Raw genomic sequence first — 20,189 nt, 5'->3', positions numbered from 1 at the left:
CCAATAATAAAACTAACTGACAATGAAACCAGGAAAAGAATCCCGTTCACAAGAGCCTCAAAAACAAAACAAAACAAAAAACCCACAGCAGGTAAAAGACTTTAGTGATTGAAATTACACACAGTCAAGAAATTGAAGATACTAGAACATGGAATGACCTCCCAGGTTCATGGATCGGGGGAGTTAAAATTGCTAAATCAGCTGCACTGGTTAAAGTGATTTTTGTCAATTTGACACAAGTCAGAGTCATCTGGGAAGAGGTGCTCAATGAGAAAATACCCCACCAGGACTGGCCTGTAGGCAAGTCTGTGGAGCATTTTCTTGATTCATGATTAAAGATGGAGGGCCCAGGCCACTGGAGTGGTGCCAGCTCTGAGCCAGTGCCCCCGGGGAAAGCAAGCAAAGCAAGCAGGTAAGCCGCACACCTCCATGGCCTCTGCCTCAGCTCCTGTCTCCAGTTCCTGTTCCGACTTCCCTCAATGATGGACTGGGATTTGTAAAGTACAAAATAATCCTTCCCTCCCTCCAAGTTGGTTTTGATCACAGTGTTTGATCACAGCAACCTACAGACCCTACTGAAGACATCTGTTCTCCACAGAACTAGAAAACACAATACAAAAATTCACACGGACGCACAAGAGCCTGGACAGCCAAAGCAATCCTGAGAAAAAGAAGCAATGCTGCAAGTGTCAAAACACCCACTTCAAAATATACTGAAGAGCCATAGTGACAGAAACAGGGGACAGAGCATAAGAAAACGGATAAACAAACAAGCAAACAGACAAACCCATGTATCTACAGCTAATTCTTAGCACAGGTGCTAAAGCAATACAGTGTAGAATAGACAGTTTCTTCAACAAATAGTGCTGGGAAAACTTATGTCCACATATAGATTTAAAACTAGAACCACTGGGGCAGGAGAGAGAGCTCTGCAGTTAAACGCACCTATTGCTCTTGCAGAGGAACTTGGTTCAGTTCTCAGCACCCACATGGTAGTTCACAAGCAACCACCTGGTAACTACAGTTCCAGGAGATCTGATGCCCTCTTTTGGCCTCCGAGGGAATCAGGTACATATACATACATATAAGCAAAATACTCATACATATACATTAAGTCTAAAAACAAACCAAAATAAAAACCCTCAAAAATCAAACCAAACCAAACAAAAAAACCTAGATCCCTCTGTCTCATCCTACACAAAAAAACAACTCCAAACAAATCTTAACGTAAGACTTGGAACTTTGAAAAAACCTCTGCAACAGCAGCTGGACTTGAGGGCAAATGACAGAGAGGAGCAGTACGGAAAGTGTAAGAGGGTGGAACGGAGAACAGACAAGGTCAAACCACTATATTCGGACATGGAAATGGCACTGTATAGTTAACTTGTTTAATGCTTGATTCATGAAGTGTCTTTTCTCCGGTAAAACAGTTTAACATTTTTTTTTTTTTTTTTTACCTCAGGTCACCTCTTTCTATCGTGTTTCCAGATTTGACCAATATAGGAGCTGGCAGTAAAGAGCTTGGCATTAACTGCATGGAGGCATCAGTGAACCCTTCTGTTGCATCAGTTGGGATTTCCACCAAAGTTAAAATGAATGCTTGTTCATCTTCTCCATCTTGCTGTAGATTAGCAAATAGATTCACTGTCAAAGTTAAAAGTTAAGAATGAAAAGCTAAACCAAAAGGAGCAGAAAAACATTATTTCATCTCTGAAGAGTCTCATGACTTACAACACCAAGACTAAATAAAGAACTAAACTACATCCTCCAAGCCTCAATCCCAAAAGCATAGACAGAATATTTTGGGGAAGCACTTATAATTCTGAATACAATTGGTAAACGTCACACTTGTATCCTATGGCTGCCACTGCCACTGCCACTGGCTTATTTGTAAGTCTATTTGTGCTTTTCCACAGTTACATACAAGCCAGGGGTAGTAGAGCACACCTTTAATGCCAGCCGGGGGGGGGGGGGGGGGGGGGGGGGGGGGGCAGTATCTCTGTGAGTTCAAGGCCAGCTTGGTCTACTTAGCAAGCTAAGCTCCAGGACTACACAGAGAGACCCTGTCTTTAAAAAAAAAAAAAGCTAAACATACAAATTATATATTATCTATGACACTTGCTGAAAGGAGTTTTTCATACCTGTTACATCTTGAGGATTGATCATATTTTCTTGTTGGACTTCTGGAACATTAGATGGAACACTCTGCCATTTAAAAAAAATTGAAAAGAAAGTGAAGCTTGAGAAAGTTTGACAGTTTGACATATGGCAAAGAGACCGTGTCTCCATACTTAAAGGCTTATCTTAAAATGCACAATTTTAAATGTTTTAAAGATTTTTTAGTTTTGGATTTTTAGTCAATGGACATTTGACTGATTTACACAAGCTTACAATATCCTGATTAAATTGTTAGATGTGAGTATTCTATCATTTCTGAAGTGTCAGGGTGGTGATCTGAACTCAACTTAGTCCATGTTCCCATTGCAGCAGACACTTGAGTAGGGAACATCTCAACTGAGATAAACTACTCTCCTTCCCTACACTGTGGTCCCCTCCTGTTTTCCACAAACTACCAATAGATAGATTGCAATTCTCTATGTTGATATCTTCAGGCTTTCATTTTGAAACAAACAATGCCAAAGATTGACTCAAGTAAGGCTCGTCAATGGATACCAAAGCTACTGGATAACAAAAGCTGGGTTTCACCAGACAAATTCCTAACAAAAAGGAGAGAAAAGGTCCTTATACCCAAGAAATCTCACAGACACTACCCTAGCCAAGTGATCAGAAAGCCTCTCCAATAACAGGTCAAAGTGACATTACACCACACAAAAGGGATAACACAGCATTGCCTCTGTAGTAATCTAGCCCTAAACTGTACAGTATGGTAATATTGAGTCTGAAGGCAGCACTCACTGCCACTTCTTTGTAAGATAAAATCTTTTTCTTATTAAAGATATTATTTATGGTTACAACTCATATTTGTAACTTTCACACAGATCAAGTTTTATTGTATTTATTAATTTTTCAGGAGAAAACTAGTTGAGCATCAGCATTCATCACTCTCTGAATTAAAAACAAATGATTTTTATTTTTACTTCTGTGTTTTTGTGCATACATGCCATGTGTGTGGATGCCCTTAAGAGGCCAGAGACAACTGATGTGGATACTAGGAACCAAATTGAAACCTTAGGAGTACGTACTCTTAACTGCTGAGCCATCTCTCTAGTCCTTCTTAACTTACTTATGGTGTGGGTGTTTTGAGCACTTGCACAGGTCAGCAGTAGACTCGAGGGAGCCCATTCTCTGTGTGGGTCTTAGTTAAAAACTCAGGTCGAGAGGCTTGGTGGCAAGCGCCTTACCCACTGAGCCATCTTGCCAGCCATCAATCAAGTTTTTACAAGTATCCAACAAGGCTGATAAGATGGCTCAGCAGGCAACCTGAGTTCATCCATCCCCAGAACCTACATGGTGAAAGAAGCAGACTCCCAAAGACTGTCCTCAGACACCTCTACAAGCAATATGCTATTTGCATGCATGCCTATGTATGGAAACAAACACACACACACACACACACACACACACACACACACACACACACACACACACAAAGTATCTACAACATGTAGAGCCAGTCCAAAAATAATAATAACAATAAGTAAGAGAAATTAACAATGACTCCAAGAAACAGAATACAGGAAAGTTCTTAAAAGATTTTTGTAACTTTTCTCTAATCTGAAATTATTTCAAAAGATTAAAAAAAAAAACAACTGGGGAAGCAATAGAAATCTCTAAACATTGGCTGTAGACAAACTCCTTACTTTCGACTTCCGTTAACAAATCATGGTGTTCTATACCTATTTTTAAAACCTTTTCCATTCCCTTTAACAAGCTAATTTATTCTGTCCTTCAAAACTCAAGCACTCTCCTATAAGGGACTTTTTAAAGACAGTATTAAGGCCTGATTCTCATTTCCAGAGATTAAACTCCCAATGAGGGCCACCACTCAGAGTCTTGCCCCAATGCCTATAAACCAATCCAACCATTCATTTACTCATGTTGCCCAAGGCTCCGTATCCCAGTGCCTCAGTGTCAGGCATGTAATATCTCAGTAAACATTTTTTCTCTGAATGAACTAGAGCTAAGGTGCAAGAAATTAATTTCTCAAGCTTTTATAACAAAGCTGGATAATAGCTCTTATATCTCTATGGCAGTGGTTCTCAACCCTTGAGTTGCGCCTCCATTGGAGGTTGAATGACCCTTTTACAGGGGTCGTCTGTCAGATATTTACATTACGATTCATAGTAGCAAAATTCATAGTAGCTGCAATTTAGTAGCAAAATTACAGGTATGAAGTAGCAACAAAATAATTTTATGGTTGGGGGTCACCACAACATGAAGAAATGGATTAAAGGGTCACAGCATTAGAAAAGTTGGAAACTACTGCTTTATGGTCTTGGAGGGGTTAAGACACCAGAAACAGAGCACAAGTTTGATCACGCTGTTTTTGTATTTGGTTTTGAGACAGGTTTTTACAGAGCCAAGGTTGGCCTCAAGCTCCTGGGCTCCAAAGATCCTCTTCCCTGGGCACAGGCAAGGGTCACCACACCCTGTCCACAGTACACTCTTGCCAAAGTCACACAGGACCACAGATGTGAGGAGCTGGCAGGAAGCAGAAAGGAGCTAATCAAAGAGTGTTGGAGAATCAGTGATGGAACTGTTAAGTGAACATACATACTTAGGGGGTTTGTTTGTTTTCAAAACAGGGTCTCACCATGTGGACCAGCGTGGTTTGGAACTCAAGAGGTCTGCCTACCTCTCCCTCTCAAGTGCTGGGATCAATGTGTGCACCACCACACCCAGCTTGGTTTTGTATTTTGAGACAAGGTCTTGCTATGTAACTCATGCTAACCTAGTTCTTGTTACATAGTCCAGGTTGCCTTCAAACTTGAGTACTCCTGTCTCTGCCTGAGAGTTGGGATTACAAGTCTGAGTCTCTACACCAGGCTGAATTTATATATTTATGAAAGGCCTCCGGAACTGGAAAGGATAAAGTGTACTCTATGGAAATGGTTTTCTAAATGGAGAAAAAGAGAATCATACTCCCCATTACTGCACGAGATTCCTTTACCTCTGGCATATGAAGCATGAGCATGCTGCTGTCGTTAGAGTTTTCTCTGAGGGGCTCTTCAACTGGACTCTCACCAAGACCCTGACCTGAATCTCGTGTGTGGAGCCCCATTTCAGATGAAGCAACTGCAGCACCCAACCTCTGAACTTCCTGCAAGTTCTCCTCTTCATCTTCACTTCTGAAACAGTTTCAGTACATTATGTTAAATCGGTCAACCAAACATGGAATTAGTTTTAGGACTAAGTATTATCATTTCATGTGACATTTTCATGCTTTTAAAATGTTAACTACAACAGCATTATTTCCAATACAATCCTACAGCTCTGACCTGCAGTTGAAGCTGAGGCACCATATAAAACGAACGCCAGCATCCTGACCTTACCTTGCTGGTAGGACTACTTCTTGAGAAACTCTGGGCCCTTCCACAGCACGCACATACGGCGAATGGTTCTGCTCCTCAGACTCTGCTGGGTCCAGGCTTTTCTCTTCTAAATCTATTACTTTGGAATCATTTTCCTCAGTTTCTTTCAAAATAAACAAGAAAAATACATTTAAAATGTAGTTCAAAATAGTACAGCTAAAACTCTATATTAGAAACATACCCTCTATTAGAAGAGATTCGTGACCCCTCCAAGTTTCTCATACTTCAAAAATTAGCTTATCCACATGGCAGAAGAATGGGGTTTGCCAAGACTTTTGAAAAGCAAACACGATCAATGAAACCTGTACTGCACATATTTCATTCCTGGCTGCCGAAGCAATTGCATCCCCTTTTATGGTAATAGCTCTACAGTATCATAACCAAAAGTAGTACTGAAATTAAGGGCTGGCAAGATGGCTCACCAGCTAAGAGTGCCCACCATCAAGACTGAGTCCAATCCTCAGGACCCACACATCAAAGGAGAAAACTGACTCCCACAAGTTGTCATCTGATAGTCTCACATCCTCTGTGGCACATGCACACTACATGCACAAGCACACATCCACACATTTGGGCAGGCACGCATGCATGTACATAAACACACACACACACACACACACACACACACACACACACACACACACTCATACATACACATGCAATACATGATTTTAAAAGTGATTACAAACCCACACCCAAAGGGGGATTAGAAGTGAACACAAAAGGGTCTGTCTAACGCCACCACACCGGACGTCTTGGAGAGGTGTAACTTGTGCGCCAGGTGAGACAGCTCAGCGGACAGCAGCACTGGCCATCAAGCCTAACCGACCCAGTTCAACCTCTGGGCCTCACACTGTAGTCGGAGAAGATGACTCCAGCAAGGTATACTTTAACCACCACACATGTGCACCACAGCATCTGCACAGGTATGTATGTGCACCCATGCATGCCCCCACACAAAATGAATATAATAAAAAGTGTAAATGGTATCACAAAGGGGAAGGAAAATACTGCTAAATAAAAGGAGTAATGTGAACCTAGACAGAGGGTGGGTGTGGGGCAAACTGACAGACCACCTAAGGACTTTTGGATACTGCTCAAGCCAGTTCCATTAACTAACTGTTGGCTGAAAGCAAATCTCAGATATCAGGGACCCAAAACTAGGAAGGAATGATGCTAATTATCCAGATGTTTTAACCATGAATTCATAATCTAGGAAAGCTGTGACTTCCAGTGCTTTCCCTGAGGAATCAGGACTTTGGGGAGAGGAGTTGGAAAAGGGAAGGACACAAGGCATTACCAAGACATCACAATATGATAAGTCCATTTAGAAAACGAGGGAGCTCGAGAGATGGCCAAGTAGTTAAGAACACTTGTCGCTCTTACAGATGATCCAAGTTTGAGTACCAGCTCCCACACAGCAGCTCACAACCATTTGTTATTCCAATTCCAGGGGGTCTGACATACCCTTCAGGCTTCTGCAGGAACCAGGCACACATGCAGGGCACAGATATACATACAGACCAAACACTCATACATATAAATTTAAAAAAAAAAAAAAAGCAGTTGGTATGCAAGCCTGATGATCTGAGTTCAATCCCTGGAATCCATAGATGGAGAAAACCCAAATCTGCCCTCTGTCCTCCACATGTATATAATGTATACAGTGGCACACATGCCCCCCACACACACACACAATAAGCAAAATGTGGTATATTTACACAATGAAGTATTATTTGGCAATAAAAAGAAACAAGGGCCTGTGAGTAAAGGCTCTTACCAAGAAAATATGGCAACCTGTAAAGGTAGGAGGTGAGAACCAACTCCACAAGGCTGCCTTCCAGCCTCCACAAACTCATTCCCCACTCCATATATACACGACAGTAAATTTTTTAAAGGTATTTTATATGCTACCATATAAATGAATTCTGAAAACATTATGCTAAGTGAAAACGCCAGATTGTATGTTTCTATTCACATGACATGTCTAGAATATGCAAATGTAAATTAGTGGTTGCTTGAGATTGGAGAGTAGCTACTGATGGTGGTAATTATACAGTTTGGTGAACAGAACACCACTGAACTGTAAACTTTAAGTAGGTAAATTGTACTGTATATGAATCGTGTCTCAATCAAACTGGTTTAAAATAAACAAACACAACACTTTTTGTTTAGCTAGCCTTGACCTCCAGAGTGCTGGAATTATAGGTGTGTTCTCTCTCCCTCCCTCTCAAAATACATGTGAACAAAATATTCCCACACATAAGAATTTAAAACTATTTATTATTACAGGAGTGGCATGTGTCACAATGAGCATGTGAAGGTCAGAGAACAAGTCTGAGGAATCAGTTCTCTCCTTCCACATTTACAGAGGTTCCAGAGATCAAACTCAGGTTTACAGGATTATGTGGCAAGTGCCTTTATACACTGAGCCATCTCTCAGGCCCTAAAGTATCTTTTGTCCATGTAATTTTGTAAGAGAAAAATGAAACTCACCTCTTTGAATTTCCACGTCTGTCCCTTTGGTTACACAACAAGTGGCAACTTCCTGATGACCCTCAAGCCCACAGACCCCTAAGATCTTCTCAGAATCTGGTTCAGGTGGAGTAAAATGACTCTCCAGTCTCAAATGTTTGGTCATTGTCGAAGCTGTATTCCTAGAAGAAAAGGGACAAGAGAAAGGTATGAGTGTGCAAGAGTCCCTTTGCAGTGTTATGTCTAGTACTGATACAGTCAACACACCACCATCCAGGTATCAGACTATATGTGATCGTTCGCTTGTCTGTTTGGATAGAGTCTCCACACACAAGAGGCTCCCTAAACTCAAGCTATCTTCTGCTTCAGCCTCCAGAAGGCTAAAATTATAGGTCTGTACCACCACACCTGGCAAATGTTCGTTTCTGAATGCTAAAATTATAAAGTGGTTCAGTTTACTAAGAGACTTCAGAAGAAAATAGAGCCATGTTTGTAAAACAGACCACAGTTAGATAAACATATTTCACTTACGTTCCAAAGACACAGAAAACATACTGCTGTGATTTTATATGCAGACCAATAAACCATTATCAGTATCAGTTCACCTTTAGATTAATGTGTGAAAACTTAGCATTGTCTACTTTAAATTTACGTAGAAGCACTACAGATGCTAGTAACTGAAGGAAGGATGCTATTGAACTGTACTTGTGAACTGAATGTGAAAATAACCTGGTTGGCACAGTATCCTCCAGGACTTCTTCCTCCAGTACAGCTTCTTCTCTAGTACTTTGTTCCTCCGATACAATCTTGTTCTCCTCAACCGATGCAGGCGACATACTAATCACAGGTGAAGAAACCTCCTGATATTCATGAATAATTTTGTGATTTACATTATCTGGGCTAAAAGGAACATGACTTTTATCCTTTGAATGAACATCAGGAAATACACATACTCCTACTGCAGAAAAAAATAGGAAATTAAAATTGACTCAATATTAATAGCTACCTGAATAAAATTAATTCCTCAACATTCAATAATGGTCTAATTTCAAAATTAAAGTTTGCTCTAGTAGGATACAAATTTAAATTCATTATCCAACATTTCATTAGAAATTTGACTTGTAATAAGCTTAATTACTCTTACCACTAAAATTTTAGAGTACTCTAAGTAAAAGCTAGTCTTTTGTTACTTTCAATAACTATATACTCTACACAGATTTCAAGACAGGACATTTTCGTTTATTAGTTTTTGAAAATTATACTTTATGTACTAGAAATCTGTGACAGGCTCCACTAAAATATTCTGCCACTGAGAAAGAAGCCCTACCTGGAACACAGATTACATATTCCCCCGAAAAATGCATGGTTATGAACTTATAAGTCTAACAACTAAAATGAATGGCAGGTCATCTATTACCAGTCAAAACAATTATCAGGAATACAATTAGCTGTAGTTAAAGATAATGAGTAAAGACCACAGCTTCTGGGGAAGGAGATTTAGCTCAGTTACAGAGCACTTGCCTAGCAAGTGCAAGGCTCTGGGTTCCATACTCCATACCACAAAAATAAAAATTATAACAATAACTATATAGCTTCTAAGTTGGCCTAATGCATTAAAGATTTAGACTGGCAGTTCCTTTGGTTCCTTCCACTACTAGAAGAGTTTAGAATAAATCATCTCAGTAACTACTATTTGCCCCATTCATAGATTTATCAGAGTTATGATCATCATGTCAGGCAGGAACCCTTTGCTAAAGAAATATCTATAAAGTGATCAGTGGTCACTGACTTCCATTATCCAATGATGTTTATGATGGTTACAGGTAAACAGGCTGAAGATTTACTAGATAACTATTCCATGAACATAAATTTTCTCTCTCTCCTCTCCCTTCCTCCCCTGCCCCCATCTCCTCTCAAGCTTTGGCTGGCCTGGAACTCACTATGCAGACCAGGCTGGCTGCAAACTCAGAGATCTGCCTACCTCTGCATCCCAGTGGCTTGGGATTAAGGCCACCAAGCCCAGTCTAGTTATTCACGTATTTTAGCTATGAGCCTAGCCTTTTTAACAGCTCAGCCAATCTCTCCAGCCCCAAATTATTCTTTTATTTTAAATAATTTATTTATTTTTATTTTATGTGCATTGGTGTTTTTCCTGCATGTATGTCTGTGTGAGGTTATCAGATACCCTGGAACTGGAGCCACAGACAGCTTTGAGCTGCCACGTGGGTTCTGGGAATTGATCTGAGGTCCCCTGGAAGAACAGCCAGTGCTCTTAACCGCTGAGCCATCACTCCGGTACCACCCCCCAAATTATTCTTAATAAGGCAACTGCATCATTATCTCAAAATTGTTCTCTAAGAGCCTCTCTTCCATTCTTACCATCACCCTGTTCAGTGATGACCTCTGACTGCAATACTATGTCTCCCATTGTAAGTAAAGTTATGGCAGCTTCTGTGCTTCCGTCACTGGGACCTGGAGGAAACAGACCAGCATTACAACAGAACAGTGAATCCAGAAGTCTCTTCACTTAGAAAGACTACTCAGACACTCACCTTCTATAAACAGTTTCAACAGCCTTCCTACCACCATCCCAGTATTGCACAGTTTGGTCATATACTACATATTTAGAGATAGATCATCAATGTTGACTGTTAGTTCCTGAAAACACACATTAAACAACTGTGCAGCTCCAGAGGAAACATCACTACTTCTTTACTTAACATTATCTAGTCCACGCTCACCTTCTAAAGTTAGGTTCTGAGAATCCCAGCTTCCTATCAAGGTAACAGCTTAATGTCATTGTTCTACACTTTAGAAAGCTGTCCTGTTTATCTACTGCCACTGCTAATCACCATGCTACAAGTAACCAAGTAGTTTTAATCAATTCTTTAACAGTTACCTGGTTCTTCTTGGGTCTGTTCACCTATGACCATTTCCTAAAAAAAAAGGAAAAGTAACATCCTAAGTGTATCCCCCAAACAAATGTTCTGGTTTTGTTGTTGTTTTTAAGCATCACATTTTATAAATCTTTCTATATTTTTGGTTATAATAATAACTTTTACTTTATGTTTGATCATAAAGCTTCACAAATAAGAACAGAAATAATAACTTTAAGGCCAAAGTCTTTTATATCTCATTCCTGATTTTCTGTCTCATCATTGCTGTATACATCTAACCATTCTTAGATCCTCACAGTCATAATCCTTCAACTCTAGTCAGATCTGCTACCAGTTTTTACCCAATAAAAACTAAAGCCTGGGAGAGGACACAAACTAGAGGTTCTAGCCAGGGCAATCATACAAGAAACAGAAATAAAACACACTCAAGTTGGAAAGTAGCATAAATTGAATTTCAAATTTCCAAAACTGTAAGTAAAATTTCCCTGGAAAAGTTCTTTATAAATGTACTCAGTTTAAAACAAACCTGTAGGGTTGGCTCTAATTCAACTTGTCAATAAAAGACCCAACACAAATACAGGAAGAATGTCGGAAGGCAGTGGAAGCCAAGGTTGGAATGCTAAGAAATGACAAAACACTAGCAAATTCTAGAAAGGCAGGAAGAGAGGAAAGGGAGGTTTCTTCTGTAGACCCACTAGAAAAACCTCCTGGAAGCGGCTGCACTCATGTGGCGCACACACAGACACACATGCAGAAAAAAAAAACACTCACGGACCCAAATAAAAACACATGGGATTTTTGGTGGTTTTTAAAATCCATCTCTACAAGGATTTATAATAGTGTAGTTAATTTTGTGTAGTTGCTGTAACATTTATTTAACAAAGACTTACGCCTCAGAATTTTAAGGTTAAAGTCTATGATGATACTCAGAGCTTTACCAAACAACACAAAAATAAGTTTTACAATCAAAATTAAAATCCATGATAATTCACAAGTCTCAACTATTCATACAAACAGTTCCTTACAGAAGAGGAAAAAAATAAACAAAGTTATGGAAATAATTCTGTACTCTTTAGGGAGGTAAACATATGAAAGGCAAAATATGAGTATAAGTACTTACAAATGATGGTGAATGCGAATCTTTTTCTGGTTGCACATCCTGAGTTGTTGCATCCGTGTCTGAAAGCTGGTGTTCAACAACAGTTACACATCCTATGTCTGCAACATCCATGGTTATCTCAAGCTGTCGTAAGAAGTGTTATTATTTCAATTTGATAAATTACAAACATGAATGAAGACATATGCCACAATTACAGAATTTAAAAACTAAACGACAGTAATTCTTAGTGACTAACAACTTAGTAAAAGGAAAACATTACTTTTCTGAGGGGTCAGAGTCTATTACAAGTACTCAAAATCTCTACAGCTAATCTTTTGAGTAGCTGGCATTTTACTTCCCATTCCCTTCACTTTGTCTCAATTTCCTCCATTTGCTAACATAAAAAATACAAGCATATAAACAGAGATACAAAGTCAAACTAGATACTCTTGGTCCCTGCCCTCTATACTCCTAATTTAAGAAAAACACAGATTAACTATGTTAAAATACTAAAATTGTACAGTATCATAAATATTAGAGATGACTGAATATGCTTAAAAATATTGATCACCTTATACTCCTAGTGCAACAACCATCTCTCCCCACCCCACAGTTGCATGAATCCTGATACCCAAGGTTAACAGGTTCACTCACACTCTTCATTTGACAGCTGGTTAAAGGAATATAATTTTTTTAAAAGATTGACTTTATTTAAGTATGTGTAGGGTCAGTATAGATGATCATATTTATGAGCCTAAAGAGGCCAGTAGGTGTTGGATCCCTCTGAGCTAGAGTTACAGGTGTTTGCTGGACCTGGAAGCTGGGATCTGTACTATGGTCCTCATGATTGGGCACCAAGAACCCTTAACCGATGAACCATCTCTCCAGCCAGCCTAAAGGAAATACAATTTAAACCTTCCCCGTTCAGTTATCAAAACTGTTATCATGACAGGCTCAGTATAGTCCAGAGTCCATGTCTACAAGACCCTAACTTTGATTGCCAGAACAGGGGAAAAGACAGTGCCATTAAGAAGATACTCTATATTAATTCAGAGACATATCCTAAAGCTTGATTATTGGAAGCTAATTTCACTAGCAATTAGCTTTCAGCCAAAGTGGTGGAGGTGGCGGCGGCGGCGGTGGTGGTGGTGGCGGCGGTGGGGGGATTCATAGATCAAACTCCGTGCAGTATTAACCAGTCCTTCCACAAAACTAACTTTCTTTGGTATTTTCTTGGCATATACTAAAACTTACACTCAGTATACTTACTTTGAACTTTCAATATTATTCAGTTAATTTCAAGAATTCTAACTCATTTACCTTTAGACATTTAACATGTTATTATTAATCCTAAGTAAATTAAAGGTAGGTTTTCCTCTCCATTAACAAATGTACCTTTACAGACTTGAGAACTGCATCATTTCTTAACGGAAGTAGCATACATACTATTCCTTGAATTGTTTTCTCTATCACCACCACCATCTTAGCAAACTCCTGGTTCTGCTTGAATGACTCAGAAAGTATTCTAAATCCTTCTACAGAACTGATTCAGATATTCTGCTCAGTGAACCAGATGAGTGACAAAGAAATGAATGAGAGCAGGAATTTAAAGCCAAAGAGTTGGACTGTGAGGCCACAGTGACGAGGAAGCAGAGTGTACTCTACCTCACATCCACTCACATTAAAATGGCTGCTGGCTTTTTTTGTTTTTGTTTTCGTTTTGTTTTGTTTTGGTTTGGTTTGGTTTGGTTTGGTTTTTGGAGACAGGGTTTCTCTGTGTGTAGCCCTGGCTGTCCTAGAACTCGCTCTGTAGACCAGGCTGGCCTCGAACTCAGAGTTATGCCTGCCTCTGGGATTAAAGGTGTGCACTACCACCAAAAAAACCAGGAGTGAAGCATACTGCAGCTGTAGAATGACCACTTATAATGAGGGGCTGGGGAGTGGGAAGGAGCAAGAGAGGCAGGGGGAGTGAGAAGGGGTGAAGAGAGGGAGAAACTGGAACCATAGAGCACTACTGGTAACAAAGTAAAATGGTACACCCACTGTGGAAAACTCATCTTTTTTTTAACTTAGATACAGAATTACCATGTATTCTAGCAAATCCATGTCTGACTTTATCTCCAAAAGAACCAAGAGCAGAGAAGCAGGGACTGGGGGATGTGGCTCAGTTGGTAGAGCTCATGCCACATATGTAAAGGCCCGGTTCCATCTCCAGCACCACACACATATGTAAAAGGCCCGGTTCCATCTCCAGCACCACACACCTGTGATTTCAGCTTTTGGGAGGTAGAGGGAGGAGGATTTGAAATTCAGGGGCTATATAGAAACAAGAGTTCCAGATTTGCAAGATGAAGAGTTCCTTTGGATGGAGAGTAATGATAAAAATGAGAAAGAAAGCAAGAAAGGGAGGCAGGGAGGCAGGGAGGGAGGGAAGGAGGGAGGGAGGATACTGAGGATATGGCTCTACTGTAAAGTGCTTGCCTCATATATATGAAGCTGTAGATGCTATCTTCAACATTTCTTAAACCAGTAGAAGCAGCACATGGCTGTAATCCCAGCACTGGGGAGGTAGACACAGGAGGATCAGAAGTTCAAGGTCATCCTTGACTACATAGCAAGTTTGAAGGCCAATGTGCAATGTGAGATACATGAGACCCTGCCTCAAAAATAACACACAAGAAACAAAAGAAGAAAAATAAAAATAAAAAAAAGAGGAAAGAGAGAGATTGATTCTATCTTCTCTACCAACCACAATATAGAAAGCCTATTATAGAGTTAATAGAAAAACACCTGCTAAAACTTTTTTCAAATTAATTAAAAGGTAGATTAAGCAGTTTACAGATACAAGTAGTTTACAGATAAGCAAGTTTCTATCATAGTTAACTGAGTCCCTTGTAGAGCAAGGACAGTGACAACTGAGTGATGGCCATACAGGCCACTTCTGCTGATTTCCTTAAGCTATTCACTAAGCCCCAAATAAACTACTTTTGACAGACCTTAATAATCACTAAGAGCAGAAATAATCACCCACTAAAGGAGGTGAAGTGCCAAAGACTGAAAAAATAACAAAACAGAAGAACACAAACTACCTCTTCCATTGTTTCTTCGATCTGAGCAGACACTGGTTCAGGGGATCTGAGACCAACAGGTACAAACACTGGTGCTTTGTTTAATTCTTCTGGGGCAAGATGACAGGTTTCTTCCTCATAGTCAGAATCAAAATCCTCAGCATCATCTTCATCCTCTTTCTGGGAAGCCCGAAGAGTCACCAACACGGACTTGGAAGCTCTAGGTTCCTTCTTAGCAGTCTTACCTCGAATTCGTTTCGATCCCCGTCCTTTGGGCACATTGGGTTTCATCTTCCTAGGTGCTCTTTTCCCACCGTGATCTGTCTCACACTCAGAGGCAGAAGAGAGCGTTGTTCTTCGATGCAGAGCAGTTTTGGAATAATTTGATTCTTTCAATAGTTGTGGACTGCTGGATGTTGAACCAAAATAAGAGTTATAGTCATGTATGCACCAGGATCATCTCAATGAAAGCCTAACTGTTAAGAGTAAAAATCTCAGTTCCAACTTTTATAATAAAGATCCTGGGTTAAGAGTATAGTTCGGTGGCAGGGCACTTGCCCAGCATGTGAAGCACTAAGTTCAACTCCCAGCACTGGTGACGATGATGATGATAGATACATCTCATTTTATGATGCTAGAATTGAACCTAGGCCTCAAAGGTCTTACATAAATGTGCTCCTGAGCTATATCCCTAACCCTACCCATTCTTTTAAAAACATATGCCATGAAAATAAGAAAGGAACTAACTACTTCTTAGTATCTAATTCAGAGTGAATTCTTAATTATATATCTATAAATGTTGCACAGTAAGTTTTGAATACTGGCCTTATACCTATGATATGGTGACTGAGATAAACACAAAACTAGAAATCACTAAAAGACAAAATATCTGGAACCAATCAATAATGAATATGAGATCAAACAGTGGTACTGGTTTATCTTACTGGGTAAACAGATTAGAAAAACAATGTTGTTTTTCAAGAACTTATGTTCCTTCCCACTTTCTTGAAAATTATGGAAGTTATTGTTCATTATTGTTTACAAACTAGAATTAGCATTCTTATTACTGAGGTAATGCACACTATCGTTTGCTAGGAAAAAACTGCACATTGCTACAAATAAAAATAAAAAATAGGCTTGTAAATAAAGACTAGTACATTAAGGCAGAACTTCTTTAACGAATAAGTACTTTTTATTTCCTATTCTGAGTCTCTAGAATAAAATATTACCTAATTTGTTTACTGAGACTCTGCTCGTCAAGTCCCAAAGATGATGTAGGATGGTCCTCCACAATCTCGTCCCTAGCACCTCCTGATGGTGCAGCTTTCAGCTGAGCATCATCTCTGGCAGAACTCGACTCTTCAGGAACTACACAATCTTTTCTTGCTGAAATCTCCAGAGGTGTCAGAACCTCTGTCTTTTCCTTAAAGGGGGAGGGAGAAAAAAGGTAATATTACCATGGAAACAATCTTTATTAATATGGTTTAGCAGTCTGGCCTAGTCCTCTAAACATAAAAGGCCACAGGTGATCAGTCTTCAAATCTGTACCAGCTTGTAACATCACAGCTTTTTACGGAAATATGTGCAGCACAAAGCAAGGACTACTGCTCTTCTTGCCAACCCTGACCCAGGGGACAAACTCTTACTTTTAGAGGAAGCTGCATGTCCAAGTCTCCCTCCTGCAGCACATGGTCTTCTGGTTTTGGTGCTGTGCTCTGGTCTGCTGTGTCTTTTTCTACACCTGGTTGCTCTTTTTTATGGTGTGCTCCTCCTAAATTTGGTTTAGCCTTTTGGAATCGCCTTCTCATCAGCTGTGCTGGACTAGGCACAGGAGGTTTATTTTCACACCTAGAATGAAGCACAAGTTATGTTCAAGAACAGAACTCTCTGTCAACATAACATTAAACAATTCTGCTTCAAACTGATTCTAAGTTCAAAGGATTATATATAAATTGGAAATAAAACCAAGCATGTAAAATGAAATACTCATTTTATACATGAAACAAAAAACATAAAAGCTTTATGACTTCCATTTTCTTTATAGCCTGGGGAACAGTTTATAGTATTAATCTTTCTTTACTTTCACTCACTAGTTATGGTATTCAGTGGTTTCATATAACTTGAGGTGATTTTCAGAGAAAAAACAAGGCACTCCCAACTTCCACAGAAGCTGAACACAGATTTTATAACAGCACTTTAAAACACAGCTTCAACTGGGCTATAACACACGAACAAACGCACAATGGTCTTGCTTGACAGCAAGTCTATCTTACCACATTCCTGAAAGCTCATGGAAAGGTCTTTTTGACAGGCAGTGTCTCAAGGTTCTTAACCCAATTCAGACAAAAACAAGGTTTAAACATTCAAAGAAAGCCAAAGCTATCAAAGTAGCTGGAATAGCTACCTAAGGACTTCTGAAAGTATTTCAGTAATGGATAGGACCTAAATTAGGATGCTGAAAAACTGATATAGGAAGGAATAGGGATATAGCTCAGCGGCAGATAACTTGCTAGTGCTACAAGCAAAACACTGAGTTCAACTCCAAACACAGAGATACAAAGCAAACAATATGTATATGTATATTTATATGTGTGTGTTCTTATCCATTAGAAACCAATCCTCAAAATATACAGAAAAGAGGTAGCAATCCTACTAAGCATTCTGTTAGAAAAACTAGTAAGTTCTAGCAAGATTATGATGCTGGTTAGTACATTTCAGGATCAGAAAAGGTATCTGGAAAAACAAGTTAATTAAAAGCTATCACACGGGGTGAGGGTGTAGCTCAGTACTAGAGTCATTAGGTTCAATCTACAAGAGAGAATGTCATGACATGACTGTGAAAACATATTTAAGTATAGGGGATGGCAAGGTGGCTCAGTGGGTAAAGGCACTTGCCATTAAGCCTGACAAACTATACTCAATTCCCAGAACCTACATGGTGAAGAGAGAGAACCGACTCCTGAAAGATTTTCTTTTTTCTTTTTTTTTTTTTTTTATTATTATTTTTTGTTTTTTTCAAGACAGGGTTTCTCTGTGAAGCTTTGCGCCTTTCCTGGTACTCGCTTTGGAGACCAGGTTGGTCTCGAACTCACAGAGATCCACCTGCCTCTGCCTCCCGAGTGCTGGGATTAAAGGCGTGTGCCACCACCGCCCGGCCTGAAAGCTGTTCTTTAATCACACACCCACAGCAGCACATGTGCCCCTACCACAATATAAAATATAATTTAAAAGATATTTAAGAATAAAATATCACGAAGTTCAAGGGAAGCAACAAAATTATGGGCATAAAAATAAGGAATAAGGTAACTTGTGTGTGTGTGTGTGTGTGTGTGTGTGTGTGTGTGTGTGTGTGTGTGTGTGTGTGTTTTGTTTTTTTTGAGACAGGGTTTCTCTACATAGTCCTGGATGGCCTTAAACTCAGAGAGCCTCCTGTCTCTGCCTCCCAAGTGCTGAGATTAAAGACATGTGCCATCCACCTGGCCCAGAATGAGGACATTTTAAACCTCACTTAAATAGGCCTGCTGGCACAAGCTTTATCCAGCTACTAAGGCTGAAACTGAAGAATCACAAATTCCTGGCTTGCCTGGCCTATAAGCAAGTTTAAAGCCAGCCTGGGAAACTTAGCAAAACTCTGTCTCAGATAAAATAAAGAAGGGTTGGGGTACATAGCGCAATAGTGGAACACTTGCCTGGCATGTAAAAGGCAGCGGGTTCAATCAACAGCACCACAAAACACAGAAACCAAACTTCAGGACACTGTTACATAAGACCAACTATGTAACAATCAGAAACATCTTTGACAAGGTTTATGTTTTTCTCATTAAACCAGACTCACCTTATCTGTTCATCTAAAACACTGCTTTTGTTAACATTTAAGTTCTCTACAGGAACCACATGGCTGTGACTTTCATTCACTCTGGACTCTGAAACTCCAAAGGACACAGCATCAACTTCACTTTCAATGTGAGAGTTCACCTGCAAAGACAACAACTAAGTTAGTATGATTGGTATTTATTTATTTATGTTCTTCAGGACAAGGTTTCTCTGTGTAACAGCCCTGGCTGTCCTGGAATTCTCTCTGTAGACCAGGCTGGCCTCAAACTGCCTGCCTCTGCCTACTGAGTGCTGGGATTAAAGGCGTGCCCTGCTGCCACCGCCCCCTCCACTATATGATTTATTTTTTAACACTAAAACATTTTAAAATATTTTAATCAATAAAAAGAGCATTCTGTTTGTTTCTTCTCTTTGGGATGCTAGGAACTGAACCTGAAAGATCTGCATACACCCTGTTGTTGAGCTCCATGCCTAGGCCACTCAGGTTTTTAAAATTATGGCCTCAACTTGGCATCCACTGTCCATGTTCTGCTGCTCACACAAGGTCACCTAGTTCAGATCAAGAAGTGCAATGATTTACTACCATCCCATGTTTACATATACTTTAAAAGTCCCAAGAGGGGGCTAGGATGAGGACTCAGTAGGTAAGAGTGTCTGATCAACAAATAAGAGGACCAGTGTTTGGATTGCCAGCACCTACATGGGACACAGATGTGACAGAGCACATCTGTAAACCCAGCACAGGGGGAAAGGTAGACAGTGGAGTTCCTGGCACTCTCTAGCTTAGCTAAAGCAATACGCTCCAGGTTGAGGGAAAAACCATGTCTCAAAAACTAAAGTAAAATACCCTATATTACCATTGGACCCATGCCTACATACACATGTACACTTATCACACCTGCACACACCAACTCAAAAAGCCATCTGTTATAAAATAAAGAATTTGAATTAACTAGCACTGATTAGGGCTGGGAGTACAGTTCAGATGCACACTGCATACTTGGCATGCACAAAACTCTGGTTTTGATCCCCAGCACCAAAAGTTTAACTGTTTTTTTTTTTTTTTTAAGTATTTCCGTCCAAATGGGGATCACAATGACTTTTAATCTAGGTTTTATATTAACACCCAGAGAAAAGAATGCAAAAGCAAAGACTACTTGAGACTAACATTTTGGGGCATTATACTACTTAGATTTTTTTTTTTTTTCTTTTGGTTTTGCGAGACAGGGTTTCTCTGTGTAGCTTTGCAGCTTTCCTGGAACTC

General features: G+C 39.8%; 1 protein-coding gene across 1 annotated transcript in view; it reads right to left on the bottom strand.

Annotated features, from left to right (window-relative positions):
* Bdp1 (B double prime 1, subunit of RNA polymerase III transcription initiation factor IIIB) overlaps positions 1-20,189 on the bottom strand; it is a 96,145-nt gene that overhangs the window by 19,926 nt on the left and 56,030 nt on the right. The window contains 13 exon segments of the mRNA XM_052743439.1: positions 1,458-1,644; positions 2,142-2,205; positions 5,132-5,309; positions 5,514-5,655; positions 8,049-8,209; positions 8,757-8,985; positions 10,407-10,499; positions 10,927-10,963; positions 12,045-12,167; positions 15,113-15,500; positions 16,321-16,514; positions 16,738-16,939; positions 18,927-19,066. Coding sequence (XP_052599399.1) covers positions 1,458-1,644; positions 2,142-2,205; positions 5,132-5,309; positions 5,514-5,655; positions 8,049-8,209; positions 8,757-8,985; positions 10,407-10,499; positions 10,927-10,963; positions 12,045-12,167; positions 15,113-15,500; positions 16,321-16,514; positions 16,738-16,939; positions 18,927-19,066 — 2,138 coding nt within the window.

The sequence above is a fragment of the Peromyscus californicus genome, unplaced genomic scaffold, assembly GCF_007827085.1.
Source record: "Peromyscus californicus insignis strain IS unplaced genomic scaffold, ASM782708v3 Scaffold_18__1_contigs__length_77618521, whole genome shotgun sequence".
In the NCBI taxonomy this organism is placed as follows: Eukaryota; Metazoa; Chordata; class Mammalia; order Rodentia; family Cricetidae; genus Peromyscus; species Peromyscus californicus.
The sequence above is the reverse complement of the archived record's forward strand: the minus strand, read 5'-3'. Positions and strand labels throughout refer to the sequence as shown.